General features: G+C 41.5%; 2 protein-coding genes across 3 annotated transcripts; one reads left to right on the top strand and one right to left on the bottom strand.

The window, feature by feature from the left end:
- Window positions 1-491: 491 nt before the first annotated feature.
- Window positions 492-5,332, bottom strand: rassf9 (Ras association domain family member 9). Its single transcript, XM_037255056.1, has 2 exons — window positions 5,213-5,332; window positions 492-2,288 (listed from the first exon to the last, which is right to left on the bottom strand). Exons 1-2 carry the CDS (start codon window positions 5,257-5,259, stop codon window positions 1,121-1,123), a joined length of 1,215 nt encoding a protein of 404 aa, XP_037110951.1. The 5' UTR covers window positions 5,260-5,332; the 3' UTR covers window positions 492-1,120.
- On the top strand, window positions 5,320-8,391 carry nts (neurotensin). 2 transcript variants are annotated; one of them, XM_037255058.1, is made up of 5 exons: window positions 5,320-5,422; window positions 6,050-6,121; window positions 6,849-6,901; window positions 7,033-7,308; window positions 7,627-8,391. In XM_037255058.1, the coding sequence occupies exons 1-5, from the start codon at window positions 5,377-5,379 to the stop codon at window positions 7,771-7,773; spliced, it is 594 nt and encodes a 197-aa protein (XP_037110953.1). In that variant the 5' UTR covers window positions 5,320-5,376; the 3' UTR covers window positions 7,774-8,391. The 2 variants fall into 2 exon arrangements, with proteins under 2 accessions (XP_037110953.1, XP_037110952.1); XM_037255057.1 differs by having other exon boundaries at window positions 5,368-5,426.
- Window positions 8,392-16,123: the final 7,732 nt, after the last annotated feature.

Below are 16,123 nucleotides of genomic sequence, written 5' to 3'. Positions count from 1 at the left end.
ACACAAGACATGCGGCGGCGGCGGCGGCGGAGCACGAGAAGATGAAGTGTTTAAGAGAATTGTGTGCGTGAAATAAATACCCTCCCCAAGCCCCCCCCTCCGGCACGACCCGTCTTACGCGAGTACAAAGCAGTCAGTCGAACGTTTGACGAGAAGACCATTTTTTTTTTTGCCCCGGAGATCATTCTCTGATTATATGTTACACCCGACATAATATCCCCAAGTCACATCCCGAAAAAAAGACGCAAAGGCCGTAGGCTGCATCACACATTCCGTAATCTGATAAGGTTACATGACTTCATTATTGTCAGGTGTGACACAAAATACATCTTACACAAGAAAGTTCTCTGTCGGTGACGTTTACGTAAGAATTGAGACCAAGGGGCAAAGATGGTCAATTCTAGTATGGTACTTCAAATAATGTATTTATCCAATTTCAAGCTCCTTTCATATTGCCCATTAAAGCCAGAAATGTTCCACCACCAATTCAATAGGTGTCACATTTTCATTTGTTTATTACGAAAGCTTGAATGGACATTTCAACTTCATTGGCGTGGAATAAAATTGCAGGATAAATAAATATATCATTTTTGTACAACTCTAGTGTGTTTGTGGGTGTCGTGAGATTTACAAAGCATAGTGGATACAATATAGAAACAAATAAGCATATGTACAATTGTGTCAATAATAAACTGATATAAATCTCATATACACAGTGCATCTTAGTGACTTTTAATTAAAAAAAAACACTGTAAAAGGACATTCTTAAGTGCAGTATGGCTTTGAAATAGAAATATAAAATTACTGTATCTACATTCAGCCCTTCTGGTTTCTGTAGATGGTGTTGGAAATATTTTAGACTTCTCTTTCCAGTGGTGGAGACATTTGGACATTTTCATGTATGTCCGTGTTCAATGATAAGTGACTTTCTTTCGACGTCTGGTCTCACTTGTAGCAGAAACATTACATTCTTTGTTTCCAGACACCTTGAAATGTTCATGTCCCGATGTCTACAGACATCCTATTGACGTCCAGACATTCTTTACACATTCAGTCCAGTGGTAGAGACATCCTTCAATTCTGTGCCCAGACATCTTCAAAAGTAGTTCTCTTGACATCTTCAGACGTCCGTGTCCAGCGGTGGAGGGAAGTCCAGGCCGGGGGACAGTGAGTCCTGGCTGTGCGTGGAGCTGATACCGGTATCCGAGTCCGTGTCGGTCATGTCCATGGGGAATGTGACGTGTTTGACCGTGGTGGCCTCATTTCTCACCTTTGCGATTCCGTCGGCGATCTCCTGGGCGTCATCGCTCATTTGCAGCGATCTGAGCTCAGCGGCCAACTGCCAGCACTCTTGATCCCTGGAGAGCCAGGTGGCCTCAGAGCAGTGGATTTGCTTGTCTACCTCAGCCGCCTGGCTATGGAGGGACACGCCGGCCAGGTAGCTGCGCCTTAGCTCCGCTTGCATCCTTTCCAGCTCAGCCAAGATGGACTCGTCGGCCTCCGTGGGGATCCAGGGGATGGCTGACGCGCCTTCCGGCTCGCAACCCGCAGCCATCCTCTGCTCGGCGTCTATGTCGCGACAGAGCTGTACTATGAGGGCCTGCTGTCTATGGACCTGAAGCTCCAGCTTCTGGACATCGTCACTGGCTTGCAGCAGCTTGTCAAGCTCCTCCGAGTCCAACGCGGAAGCTTCCAACTCGCCATGGTGGTCTTCCTTCCCTTGCAACTGTTGAAACTCTACTTCCAGATCCTCCATGCGTTGGATCTGCTCTCGAATGGTTTGGTCCTGGTTGAGGATGAGCTGCACCATGCGATCAATCTCCTCAGTACTGTCAGATGTCTTGCTCTCCTTGTGGATTTTCTCTAGCTTTCGGAAGGCCTTCCTCACTACACGTTTCTGCTTTTCCGCAGGAAGAGCCTGAGGGTTCCTAGAATATCTACTTCGGTTCTTTGTAGGCTTCATAGCACGCTGAGGCACAACATCGCTGCTTTTGACTAGGACAAACTGGATGAAGGGTCTCTGGTCCCCCCAGGCATACCACAGCCTCAGGATTCTGCTGAGGGGCGGCAACACCCTCTCGAGACCCTTGTAACGTTCCACCAGACTGAAGTCTTTGGGCTCTCCGTGGAGGAGTCGCTTGCTCTCCGGGACAGATTTGTGATCCTCCAGTAATGCCTGAACCACGTCGGCACAAGTGGTGTGCTTGGACACGCCGCAGACCACCTTCTCCTCATTGCATACCGTCACCTGGATCTCCTTCCCAGCGACGGACTCGCTGTCTTTTGTCCTGGGGAAGACAGGAACGGAATGTATTTTCATAACGGATAATGAACCAATCTTTTGTTTTATTACATCTGTCTTTTGTGACACTAGTTGAAGCATTTGGCTAAGAGCTCAAAAAGTAGGAAATGACATTCTTTCACAGGCTCATCATTATCCTATTAGGCATTACTCATTACTTTGTCATCTGGACTGTGACAAGCGACCGGTAACCATTCTTTTTCTAAATAAATATATGCCATCTCTGTGGCTAATAGGTCAACGCTAATGTAGCATTGCTAATAGACATGACTAAGTGGCACGGACGTCCAACTTGTGGGAGCAGGTAATCGAATAAGACGTTCCGATTGGATTTGTGTGCCGTGTTTAGTATCCGCATGGCAGGAGAAATGTTTGCGTCATCCCAGTTAATGTCATAGTAATGTTAGTTAATCCCATTTTATTATTTTGGTGAACTCCATTGGCAACCTAAACAGCTTCTGGCAGGCTAGCTTTTATAGCCAGCGTGAAAGGGAGGCCTTTATGCAGGCTGATGTAAAGTCTTTACAACAGAACACGAACAAAACACAATAGAGTGTTCCACTTTTAACTTTTTCAATGAAGCCCCAATTACTGTAAAACTCGTGGGAGGTCAAAGTCGCGCTCACTTGCCGGATTTGGATGATTTGTTTGTCGAATACGTCACTCAACTATTTGCTCTGAGGGTCCACGTAACCATTAACTCCCATTGTTGCATTCCTGCCACATTCCAGACAACTTTCCACTTAAAACAGACACTTTGCATTTGCATCCTCGAGGGAAACTAAACAGAGAGATGCAAGGCTTACTTGATGACGCTATCTGTTTTTTTTTTTTTTTTTTTTTTAATACGCTCATTGTAAATAAATAACTGCGTATGATTAAGGGAGAAAAAAAAATCCTGTAATATGGACTCACAACATTTTGTTTACTTTCGAAAGGAACACGGAAAAAGTCAGCTTGTACTGGATGACATCATCAAAATCATCAATCATGTTAAACAGTATAAAAGTTACCACGATGAAGTAATATTGTGAACACAGGTGGATAAACATAACTGAGCAGGAAGAGAATACAGCACAGCGCGCCCTTGTGTGTGTTGCGGGGAAGCACCTGCATTTGTCCTCAGGCACAATCGCCACTTCCTGTGCCAGACAGGAAATACAAAAATGGCCCTAGGCTCTTTATTTTCCATCGACTCTGTGCGTTATCTGGCAAGCGCGTGGCTAAGGTGTTTGATCAGGGGCCTGGTGCAATTATGGGAGAACTCCCTTATGGCCGCTCCATTCCAATTCAACGAAAGGCAGATTGCTTTCATCCTAAAATATCTTTTTTTGGCTATCACCCAAAAGGTCAAAGTCACATGGCGTCTCATATAAAAGGTGATAATTGGTTACGACATAAGAGGTGACATGTTAAAACTTGACACCCCTTTTATTCCCCATCTGAAATCCAACGTGTGGGTTGAAAGTGGGTTGAAGGAGCTTTGATGTTTTGGGAAAAGGAGAAAAAAAAAACACGGGTAAACATTCGCTAGCGGAAAAGAAAAACACGGGCGGCGCTTCCTGTCGGTGGGCTTATCTGGGTGTGGAATAAGGAAAATAACATCATCTTTATCTGCGGGATGAGTCGCTCGCACTTGTGATGTGCGGACAGAGACACAACACGACTCTTCCCCTCCTTATCTAACAACAACAAGCACGACACAACCTTCACACACGCCCTGCGACATTTGGAAGCAAGGGGGAGCGCCTTTCAATTAAATCCAACTCAAAGCCAGCTGAGGCTTTAGCCGCTGCCCTCATCTAGTCAAGAACGCCGTTGGCTCACTCCAGAGTACTTGAAGGCAGCTTTTGGCTGCATTTTTCTGGGGGTGGTATTCTGATTTCACACACTTCTTGAGCTACTTGACCAAATTGCGGTTGCAGATTCAAGGAGAGGTGATGACACTGGCGGCTTTCAAGATGTAGAAAAGGACGGAAAAATCGGGCGCATGCACCTTTTGAAGGTAATCACTGCGCCGTTACGCACAGCTCTGTCCAAACATTGCGTGCATGTAAATGTCACTGGGGAGACCGTATGTGACGAAGGCTTACATTCAAATGAAATGGCATGAAAACACCCTCAAAGTATTCAATTGTTTTCCTATGATCTTCTTTTAATGTATTATATATTCAAATACAAAGTCATTCATAATTACATACACATTTTAATGGAATACTGTATTTAATACATTTATATCAAATAATCCTTCCCCATTTAAATGATATAATAATTGCCGGTCTACATGTTGCTCCACCGTTTGTGTTCAAAGATCTATTAAAACATGGCGACCGACACCAATGCTATTCGTTACCTCTTCTATGGCGTTTGCCATTATGACTTAGCATGATGCTAGCAAACTTGAAGGCAAAGTTACAATACGTGCTTGTTCCAAACACTCAAGTAAAACACTTTGTTTCATGTTTTGTTGCACTGTTGTTCATATATGTTTTCATATTTTTAAGTACAGTAGGATATATAAAATAGTGACGAGAATATTTTTTTATGGATTTATGCAGGCATTTAATGATGACATTTAGTAGCAGGGATAAAACAATAACAAAGTTAATAGAAGTTAATTAAATGAAAAATAAAGGACAGTCGCAACAAAGGTAGATAGTGCAATTGTCAATTGTATTTAAAAACAATTCCTGCCTTGTTTTCTTTCAAAAAAACGCTTGCGCTGACCCACTCGAATCACTTTTAGTTAATCGCATTGCCAATTTGAGCACTTTAAAGCACATTACTTGCCTGACCTGGTTTACACTTGCACGGAAACTCCCACCCAAAAGCCCCCCACCCCACCTCACCCCACAGAGACAATGTCATGTAAACCCCCCTGAAGGGGTTCACAGGGTGCTTTTGAATTACCTGTTTTTCAGACGAGCTTTCAGGAAGTTCTTCCCGAATGGAGCCATTGCAGTCGGAACAAATTCCTCGCCAGCACCACGACGCACACTTCTCAAACTGAACTAAAAGTTCTCTCTTGTCCCGGCAGGAACTCAAAAGGAGGAGGAGGAGGAGGCAACAGTGGGATGTTTTACTGGTGCAACACTGCCACCTTACACCTGCGTGGTCAACGTAGGTACTGCAACACTGAATGCACCTGTTGAAGAAATTACTTAACCGTGTCCGTGTAAGAATATCGCAAATGTCATACTAACGTCCTGAAATTTGATATCATTCCCCTTAAGTGAGCCAAAATACTGTACACAAAAATAAAAATAATAATCATTTTAGATGCATCAAGTCAGCCAGCACATTCGAGACACTTGTGAAGATAAGCGCTATAAAAAAGGATGAGTCTATATTCAGGTGTGAATGAATCATCAGCACATCTGCAGTGATGCTTGCTTGGGTGAGGAGTAAAAATCAACAAGACCACCCCATCATATTTGATGTCCAATAATATAATGACACTCAGGAAAAAAAGAAATCCATGACGGCAGAATGACGCGTGATGACACATCTGGATGAAGAAATGATGGTGGGGGGGGGGGGGGGGGGGGGGGTCTCGGCTCTTATATAGCCGAGGCTCACATCCAAGTGTTCCTCATCAGCAGCAGCAGAAGCAGCAAGGAAGTCTCCTGAAAAGTTTCTCCTCTATGGACTAAAAAGCTTCCTTCCTCTCATCGGTCCACATCTGGGATTGCATTTTCTTTTCTTTCGATCTTTAACTCCCTGCTTTTTTTTGTTTGTTTGTCGAAGCCGGCGATATGCAGGCTCACTTGGCTTGTGTGTTGCTGTTGCTGTGTTTCACCTGCAGCGGGCTGTGTGCAGGTAAGAAGCACCCAGAGAATGAAATGCTCACTTTGGATTGACACGCACTTGTTTAATTATTCACGCCTCACACACACACACGCTAAGAGCCGTTCCTAATATTTAGGCCAGAACCAAAACTCTGTGACGCAGTGTGTGATAACCTCTGAAACAAAAAAAAAGATGTGTTGGATGTCATTAGCCAAAATAAAAATCATCTATAAAACAAATATTCATCCAGTGCAATTTTATATGATGTGTACTCACTCTTTGAAAACACTGAGAAAAAGTAAACAGTAAAAACTCATGATTTAACTTTTCAGAGCTGATTTATTTTCCGGTATTGTATTGTGCATGCTGGATTATATAATTTCACTATACCAGATACACCTGAACCTTGGAAGTTGTTTTTGAATATGTATCTGTAGTAAAACAAATACTTTCTTCTGACATGATTATGATAACTATTTTGGTATGCAACAAGTAGGATTTATCATTTCAGGAGAGAGTATTTTCAAATGGTAAATGGACTTCACTTAGAACTTAATACCTCTGGTATATTTTTGTTGTTTGTATCACTATTTCTACCACAAAAACACGACATTGCTAGTACTAATATTTGTTATCATGATGACTATGACACTGGAAATAGTAATTCAAACTAAAACAAAGATCTGATTTGATCAAATGTTGCAAGTGTAACCTCATGTTTTGTCCTGTGCCCATGTGGCAATGTCTTCTTCTTCAGACATGGAGCAGGAACTGGGAGAACAACTCCTCAGCAGCCTGTTTGCTTCCAAGGTACGACAACGTTGTCCACTAAAAAAGCCGACAGAATAATCAAGCTTTTTTTTTAACCCTCTCACAACCTCAGCAGCACTCCACTCTACTCTGTATTCAATATGATCACATTTTTGCTGATCCTGAAACAGCTGAAACAGGCGAGCAAGCAGAGCGCCCCCTACTGGAGGCTATCGCTGACTAACCTGTGCCGGCTGGCTGGCGGGATGCTGCTCGGGGAGGAAGCGGAGGAGGCGGCTTGGTGGAGGAGGAGCGGCGAGGAGGCTGAAGAGGAGGAGGAGGAGGAAGATGAAGACGAGGAAGGGGAACAGCAGATGATGATGAGGGAGTGGAGCAATCAGAGGCTGGAGGAACTTTATAACCTGCAGAACATCTGCAGAGCGCTTCTGCACAGTCGCCAGGGCAGGGTGAGTTATGCACACTAACGTTGGGATGTTCACTTCTGCCATCTAGATTTTTGCTCGCAACACAAAGCAAGAAAAATCCATAAAGCTCATAACTTGCAAAATTTACAGGTCGGGGCACTGGTAAGCAATGTTACCAACTTGCCATGGTTACCTTGAAAAAGTAACTTAGTTACTTTCCTGATCACTTAGTTCAAAAACGAACTGAATACTTGATTTTACTTTTTTAGTTACTGACTTATAAAAGCACCAGGAAAATTCTGTTTTCATCTTCCATGGCAAGAAAACCTTGCCAATAACACTGCTCCTTTCTCTCGACAGCTACGTCACGACTCCAGAGAGTACGCTGCGGGAAATGGCGGCGATGCTGCGCTCAAGCGCAAGTCGCCGTACATCCTCAAAAGGCAAGCCACTCACGTTTCCAAGTCTCGGAGGCCGTACATCTTGAAACGGAGTGAAATTTACTGAGCGGTTGCCGCCCTTGTCCTTTTACTGCCACCCCTTCGTATGCTGCGACCAACTTTTTCCCGCTCTGCCGCGCCTCTCGACGAGATAAAAAGTTGAGCATCACATTGAATGAAAAGCTCTATTTATTTATTGACACTTTACTTTGGGTTGTTTGTGTACATTATTAAAGTATCAAGGTAAAAAAAAAAAACGGTCTCATTTATTTTAATGGTACAGAAGGCAAAAAAAGTAAAGCTGTTAAAGATTTCTTCACTTGGGTTCAATGGAGATTGATTTTTGACTTTTTTCTTGGTGACTCAAGTCATCTCCCCTCAGCTGTCTAATGGGGTTCCACAGGGGTCAATTTTAGGGCCCTAGCTTTATTTCCTTCCGTTGCCATGCTGTTGATTGATGTATGTGCTGATGAAAAAGAAATAAGCATTCTCCATGAAACCTTAATCATAAGATGATTATATCTTGAAGTCATTAAAATTGGAGGGCCCTGTGCTGTTGAAATTTTAATGAAACGTAAACAGAAGTAATGGATGAAAAATATGCTTCTAAAGTGACACAAAATATGCAAGTAAATAGGACGAGAGGTTTGTTTTGGTGTCTTGCTTTTTCTTGGTCATTTTCTATTAATTTCTCTAAACAAAAACATTTTTAAAAATGTCTGCAAAAATTGGGAAAACGGTTTGACTTGTACAATTTGACGTCTTGTGCGAAATGCATTCTGGGATGATGACGTAGATGAGCAAAGCAAAACAATTGCCAACTTTTACTACTATCCTGGCGAAAAGGAGTCAGTTTCAGGGTGTAATTTTCAACCATAGGCCCTTTTTTTTGGGCAAAGGGGATAAAAAGAAAACTGTGAGGATGCAGTTGGAAGACACGAAAAGACAGGACGCGTTACCTGGACCATGTTTTTTATTTATTTTTATTTTTTTATTATAAAAAAGACCACGGAAATTGCAACGCAGGAAACGAACAACGCTAAATGCTAGTAAAGCAGCCTGACACCTGAAAGTGTTCATTTTTTAACGTTTCTCGTTCTCAATCGACTTCCAGAAGCAGCTGGCACAAAGTTTTCAAATATCTTCATTTAACTAATGCAAGTTACAATAACATTTATACAGTCACAACTTACATATTTGCGTATACAGATAACCTTCTAGTATCTTTAGTATTATTCTTCTCATTAGCGTGTCAGATGAGTGCCCTTTGTAGCCAGTAGATGGCAGTGTTGTGTAAGTCAGTCACCTCTGCCATTTTCAAAGTGTCTTTATTCTTTGGACTCGATTGTTTTAGACACGGTGAAGCAGCATGAGGCGCACTCCCCAAGGTCATTCCTGTATGTCATTTATTCATTGTATGCCAAGCAGCTTTCTATTTAGTATTTGTGTGTGACTTTGTGCACTTTTCGCCTTGCGTATGCACTATCCACTTCTCGTCTTTCTTGACAAGGAATAAACTAGAAAGACGAGGACTGTTTTGTGGGTACTTTTATTGGAGAGCTGCAGGCGCCACAAGTTCTTGACTTTCATTCCAAAGACATTTCAGGGATGTCTTTGAAAAAGCACGACAGAACACAATTGTCTTTTTTTCCCCCCCAACCCCAGAAAGTTAACTTTTCAAAGACTTGTGTGTGCGTGTGAGAGTGCGTGTGTGTTTTCCCTCAAATAAAAAGCCATAAGACAGAATCCCATATTATAGATGCCTTGAACAAACCTAAGAAAGGATTATTGGAAGTCGCTCAGGTTGTAAGATTTCAACTCTGTGGAATGACGGTTCACATGTGAAGTTTACGTATAACTTCAAAATGTAATAATTCCTTACTTTATTCAGAAATTGTGCTTTTTTTTATTGATAAAACGTCAAAAGGTATTTGAGGACTTTTTTAAGAAGTAGGTTTTAATAAGGTTGAATCCCCAAAACATCAAAATTCCCTCCACCAAAAGTGTAAAAAAAAAAAAAGTATAAATCTTAAAATATACAATTAATATTTATTAGGACTATTTCCAATTTTTTCCTCAAGATAAAAAAACTAATTGGACAATATACAACACAGGTACACACACAAAAAAGAACATTCTATATATTGAAATTTTCTCTTTATTTTTCCTCTCTTTATTGCTACAGTTTGTTTAGTGTTTCCTCAAAAGAAAAGCCCCTGCTATATTGCATTTTTTTACCAGCTCACCCCCAGACACTCACAACAAGATTCAGTGACGTCACATAGTGACCGCATCACCAGGCTCCGCCCCTTAAAGGTAAACTTTTTTTGCTTGCTTTTTCTATGTTGCGTGTTTGTTAGTTTTTTTTTGTTCTTTTTTTTGTTTTGAAGTGTTTGCTAGGGAATTTGTCTTTAAAGCAAAATGGAGGAAAACAGCAACCCCAAAAAGCTACGGCGGCATATCTATCCCATGTGATAAGCTAGGATTCAATGTCCTTGTCGTCCAAGTTTTCTTGGCTTATCCACATCCCATTGAGACGTTTTAGCGCCAAAATCCAGCGTAGCTCGAAATTGGAAAAGCATCCGCTGCCAGATGTCTGAGCAAACTTTTTATTGGAGTCCAGTGATTTGGCGGCAGACACCATCAGTTGCCTTGGATGCCTTTTCAGGGTCACGCTAATCGTTCCGTTGATGGACATCTGTTGTGTGGAAAAGATGTCGTGCGGTGGCACAAGCAAACGAGCTTTTGGGTCTTTGTTGTGCTACAGTAGCGGTGTGGCATGGACAGAAAAAAATCTGAATGGAAAACAATTTACTCAGAAAATATAAAATAGTTTTCCTCACCAGATAAAATACAAATATGTGAAAATTATGACACACAGTAAAATTATTGTACCGTAGCATATCCGAGCAGGGTCGAAAGCTGACTCCTTCTTTCATACATCCGCTTAATTATCAACCGAGTTAGTTAGACACGCCCCCCTTCTGCCCCTCCCCAGTTGATTCCGTGCTAATGGTCATTTTCACGCTGCAAACGTCTTTGGAGAGAACCGCGGCCTCTTAAATGAGCGTAACGGCGTGCTCTCGCATTGGAAGACACACTGCGCATCGACAGCATCGATGACACCGCTGCCACCGCTGCCTCAGTCAGACACTCCACTTGTTGCTATGGCGACGTCACATCATCCCGGTGGGCAGTGACAAGCCAAAAAAGAAGTAATTCTACAAAAATACTAGTTCATATTTATGAAAAGGCCATTTTCTTTTGACTGTTGTGCGACAATCACATGTGGCCAGAGTGACCTCCAGGAATGGAATTTGACTCAAAAAATAAATCGTATTTGACTAGCCCTCTTCTCACTTCCCAGCAAATATGCACGCTTGATTTTCCTCAGAAGGGAGCGCCTTAAACTGGCGCGCTATTAAACCGCGCAGTTATGTGACAGCAACACGACCCCCCCGACAAAACACATATTTGCACGTCGCCGAGGCCTGCGCTGGTACGACTGTCGTGTCCCGCTCCCAAAACCAGATGGCTCACTCTGTTCCAAACACGAGGACGTCAGTAATTGTGGCAGCGAGTGGAAGATTGTATCTTTGCCCGCTTGCTGCTAATTAAAATTATTCCCTCGCCGACACCCCCCCCCCCTTTGACAATCACACAAGCTACTCCCCTCATCTTTAGCTATTATTCCTTTTAAATTAAAGTCAAAGTTTTGAAAATGTTTTTTTTGCATTTATGAAACACTCCTTTACACAGTGGAATGATGCAGTGCACTCAGAGTGAAAATCGTTTTTAAGATTCAAATGAATATTTTTCCCTTGTGAAAAAGCTGAATCTTATCAGAAAGCAATTTATTGAGAATAAATATCAAAAGAGAGTGCATGTTTGGTTTTATTTTGGGAAAAAAAAACTGTTGAGATATGCTCTCAATTATATGGTTTCTATTATGTTTGTCCAAATGTTGATTTATCATTTTCTTGTTATAATGACAGAAACGTTGACTGTCTAAGTCAAGGGTGTCAAACTCCTTTTTTGGCGGGCCGCATTGTAGTCATAGCTTCTTTCGGAGGGCCATTATGACTGTCAACCCAAAAAAATGTATGAGCACCTCATATTATATACAGTAAAAGCTACAAAACAAACTGACAAATAACTCGTCTTCAAATCAGACGAGTAAAAACTGGTCAAATATAAAAAAAAAAAAGATTATTAAAAGTGAAGACAATTTGCAATTCTAGTCATGACACACGAATTTGATGCACAATTTGTCTTCGCGGGCCACATAAAATGATGTGGCGGGCCGTATCTGGCCCCCGGGCCTTGAGTTTGACACCTGTGGTCTAAGTGAAGACACCTGCGTTAATTAAGTGGGCGTGTCTAATAAAAAGCCTTCCTGCATGCTGCGCAGTTCTCCTACTTGCTGTTTCCGCAGTAGTTGCAGTGAATGGTGCGCAAACAGAGTTGATCGTCCTCCTCGTCTTTCTTTCTTTCTTTCTTTCTTTCTTTCTTTCTTTCTTTCTTTCTTTCTTTCTTTCTTTCTTTCTTTCTTTCTTTCTTTCTTTCTTTCTTTCTTTCTTTCTTTCTTTCTTTCTTTCTTTCTTTCTTTCTTTCTTTCTTTCTTTCTTTCTTTCTTTCTTTCTTTCTTTCTTTCTTTCTTTCTTTCTTTCTTTCTTTCTTTCTTTCTTTCTTTCTTTCTTTCTTTCTTTCTTTCTTTCTTTCTTTCTTTCTTTCTTTCTTTCTTTCTTTCTTTCTTTCTTTCTTTCTTTCTTTCTTTCTTTCTTTTATTCCACTGTGTTCGGTGCAATTGGGTTTCTCTGCTGTATGGCTACTCTGCCAACAAAAACTTTGGAGACAAAATTTATTTGAAAAAATCATGGTATTTTCTGGAGATTTTTTTTTTAGGGTATGTTTTTTTTATCCATCAAAATGTTTTTTGTCAACTCAGCTCCAGCTGGATTTCAAGAAAAAGGTCATCATTTTTTTAGATTAAAGTAGGAAATTGTGGCAAGGAATTTACGTTTGTGTGGTTGCCTACTTGCACTAATTAAAACAAGTCAGTCATTTGCTGGCACTGTCATAGGTTTTTCATGCGCGGGCTGGCTGGCTGGCTGGCTGGCTGGCTACTTGCAGCTGCTTGTTGAATTAGCAACATGCGGGTGTCCGGCCGGGATGCTTCTGAGCAAAATGCTGCTGGGAGCCTTGAAAGCAAGCTGCGCGCGCTGACATTAATGTTTAATTAGCGCCTTTACTGTGTCAGGCTCCCTGGCTGCCAGTGCGCACACACGCGCGCGCATACTCATTTCATGCGATAAAAGTCAAAGCGTGTGCATCTGTCAAGGCTTTTCCTTGCATTTCACAGAGCAAGCTGTAAGAATGATCTGGGAGTGACTTGTTTTTCTTTCAGATAGCCCAGACTGTTCATAGAAAGTCGTCTCCCACTGGCGTGCACGCTGTGGCCACCAGGGGGCAGTTTAACACCTATACAAGAAGATTGATGACGATACGCAGTCCATCACAGTTAAGCTGCCATAACGTTATTGCTTTTTTCCCCCCAACACTTAAAGAATATATTTGTTTGTGCAGTAGTCTTATATTGTTTGATTGTCTGGATGTGTTGCTGCACCATTTTTGTTCAAATATTTGTTATTTATGGCCTTTTACATTCTGTTAGTGTTCAGCTTGTGGACTTTCATAAAACAAAGGTTTTCTACTATGTATTTCGAGAGCCAAACTAAGCAGAAGTGAATTACACCTTATAATCGAAAACCATTAATCCAACACTAACTCCAATAAACCCTAATTCCCAAACCTTCAAACCAGTCCTAATCGTAATGTTACATTTTGTGTAAAACTAGCCCTTGGAAGTTGCTGTCATGCATTATGTCACACAAGATTAGCTCTCTAGAGGATTATGCTTCCCTTTGGCTTTTTTTTTTTTTTTTTTTTTATAGAAGAAAGAAGAGTATAGACAGAATATATATATACCCACTTCTTTTTACACGGGTCTAACTTCAAATGTGTCTGAATGTCCTTGAGATGTGTCTTTTGTCCCCACCATTCCCAAGTGTGTCCCTCTCCCGTTCTTCAAAGTCAAGCGTAACCAAACGAGGATGTAGTTTTACCGTGACGCTTGGCCAGCTATTGTATCTGGTTATGAAATGTATATACCTAACTGTATAATAATGATATATAATTATTATTATAATATATAATAAGAAAAAGAAAAGCAGTATCGAGCACTGCCCCACAGGAGATTGCGGCACAATCAATTGTCGCGGTTGCCATGGTTCTGCCAGCACACGGGAGGCCAAAGCCCGCCAGGCTTCCTTCCTTTCTTTGCCTTTTGATGCTCCCGCTTGTGGGGATGACATCTGGCCCCCCGCTGAGGCGTTTAAGTCAAAGCCGACTGACAAAAAGCAACCAATACCAAACCTCCAACAAATGCCCGTAAAGGCCTGCCTCAAATAATCACTTCCTTACAGATCATTATTATTGTAGTGGTTTCCATAAATGAGGAAACCTCCATTTTGAAATGAGGTTGTATTTGTATCCAAAACATGAAAATGGCATATGACGTCCTTCAGCCAATCAGTTTTATAGGTTATTTTAGAGGTGGTTTTTTTCCTATCTTTCCCTCATGTATTTGTCACAGCAACCATCTGTTGTGTCGGCTTGGCAGACTGCGAAAGAAAACGTGTTCCAAATGTGGGATGAAAGATGAGAAAGGAGTGCGTGGAGCATTCAAAGTTAGTCGACGTGGAAGCGTTCCATGTGGCACCTGGCGGAGTCCAGCAGAGACACCGCCAAGGCTCCAAAGTCTCAAACAAAACAGCACTCCATTATACTAAATTCTGAAATTTGAGTTTTGTATCATATTCAAGCAAAAACCTTTTTTGGACCATTTCCATTCTCAAACATCAAACTAGCTATTTACAATGGCATGCATTATGGACGTTTATAGTCGTGATGCATAAAGTCACAAAGAATGCCATCAAGCTTCAACAAAATAGCTAAGCTAACATTAGCACGGCAAACAAGCCAACATTAGCCACGCCTGCTACATGATTAGCATGAGTCATTCGTAATGAAGTATTACATTAAGTGTTGCAATTTTGGGAATGTACAATTAATTATAAGTCCAAATGAGTTGGGAAAACATCCCTAGGACAACAACAAAGGATAAGTTTTGTTTTGTTTTTCTTAAAACCACTCTTTTCCCTCCCCCAAAACATTTCTCAAGAAAATCCTATTTAATTCCCATAATATTTCTTCCGTCTGGTGCGATTATGAATCTCCAAAAAGGGTTACACCGGAAAAACCCAATTTTTTTTTAAATGTAATTTTCCTTTTATGGAGGTCTAATTGTGCATTTATTCCGACAGGTGGGCTTGCTATTTTCCGCACCAGTGGAACACGACGTTACTAAACAGGAGGAGTTGAGACAGACAGAAGGCGTCTCGGGGGCATTCGCCTCCAAACGGTTCGCCCCTTCGGCGTACGAGGCGATCAAATGCTTCGTCTCGCAAAAAATAAATATAGAAATGTGACAACACACATACACACAATGTATTTGGCCTTCTTCGCGTCCATCTGGTGGCGGTGACAATTACCAAAGTTTCCCAGCGGTCGTCTCCGGGGAACCTCTTCTGCTTTCAAGTGCGTCTCCAAGCAGGTTGTGCGTCTGAAGGCCGGCAGCTGTCACAACAAACGCAAACCATAAGCAGCAAATGAAAAATGTTAGGATGCAACGGCGAATCTCCGGAGATCGGAAACAGATCGTGTCACTTGACAGGAATGCAGAAGATTCCGATGGGTGCTTAATGTGGTGCTGCTTTACAAGTAAACTACAAACGAACAAAATCAATTTTTTGATTCAATTTTCGAGATCAATGATTTTTGCAAAACACTTGCTCCCTCTAGTGGTACACTAAGGAATCACTGAATGAAATGTTAAGACTTTGAACAATTTCATTCAAAATGAAATGAGAATTTATTATTGAAAAATTAAGGATCATGATAATATTGAAGGTGTTTTCCATCCATAAAAAAACAAGTTTAATCCTAGTAAGATGACAAAACACTTTTCCCCTATATAGATATGATTTTACCCAAAACAAAAAAGTTGAGTCTGACTTTTCTTGTTCAGAAAATATGACTTAATTCCTCACATAATCCTTCCTTCTGGTAGGATTATGACTCCGGAAACATGTTTGACTGGATTTACCCAAACGATTAAAACAGATTAAATGAAAACTGATTTCTTTCTAAACAATGAGGAACAATTTGCCAACTTTTTACCGATACATCAGCCCTGCCATGACACGGGACTAAACAGCACCCGCCGGGCTTTGTTTCTGACATTTTGGTCCAGTGTTCACACCCAACTGCAGTTGAAATGTCACTGTCTTCTTTAT

This window comes from Syngnathus acus, chromosome 6, assembly GCF_901709675.1.
Source record: "Syngnathus acus chromosome 6, fSynAcu1.2, whole genome shotgun sequence".
In the NCBI taxonomy this organism is placed as follows: Eukaryota; Metazoa; Chordata; class Actinopteri; order Syngnathiformes; family Syngnathidae; genus Syngnathus; species Syngnathus acus.
Note: the sequence above shows the minus strand (reverse complement) of the source record. Positions and strands in the feature narration are given on the sequence as shown.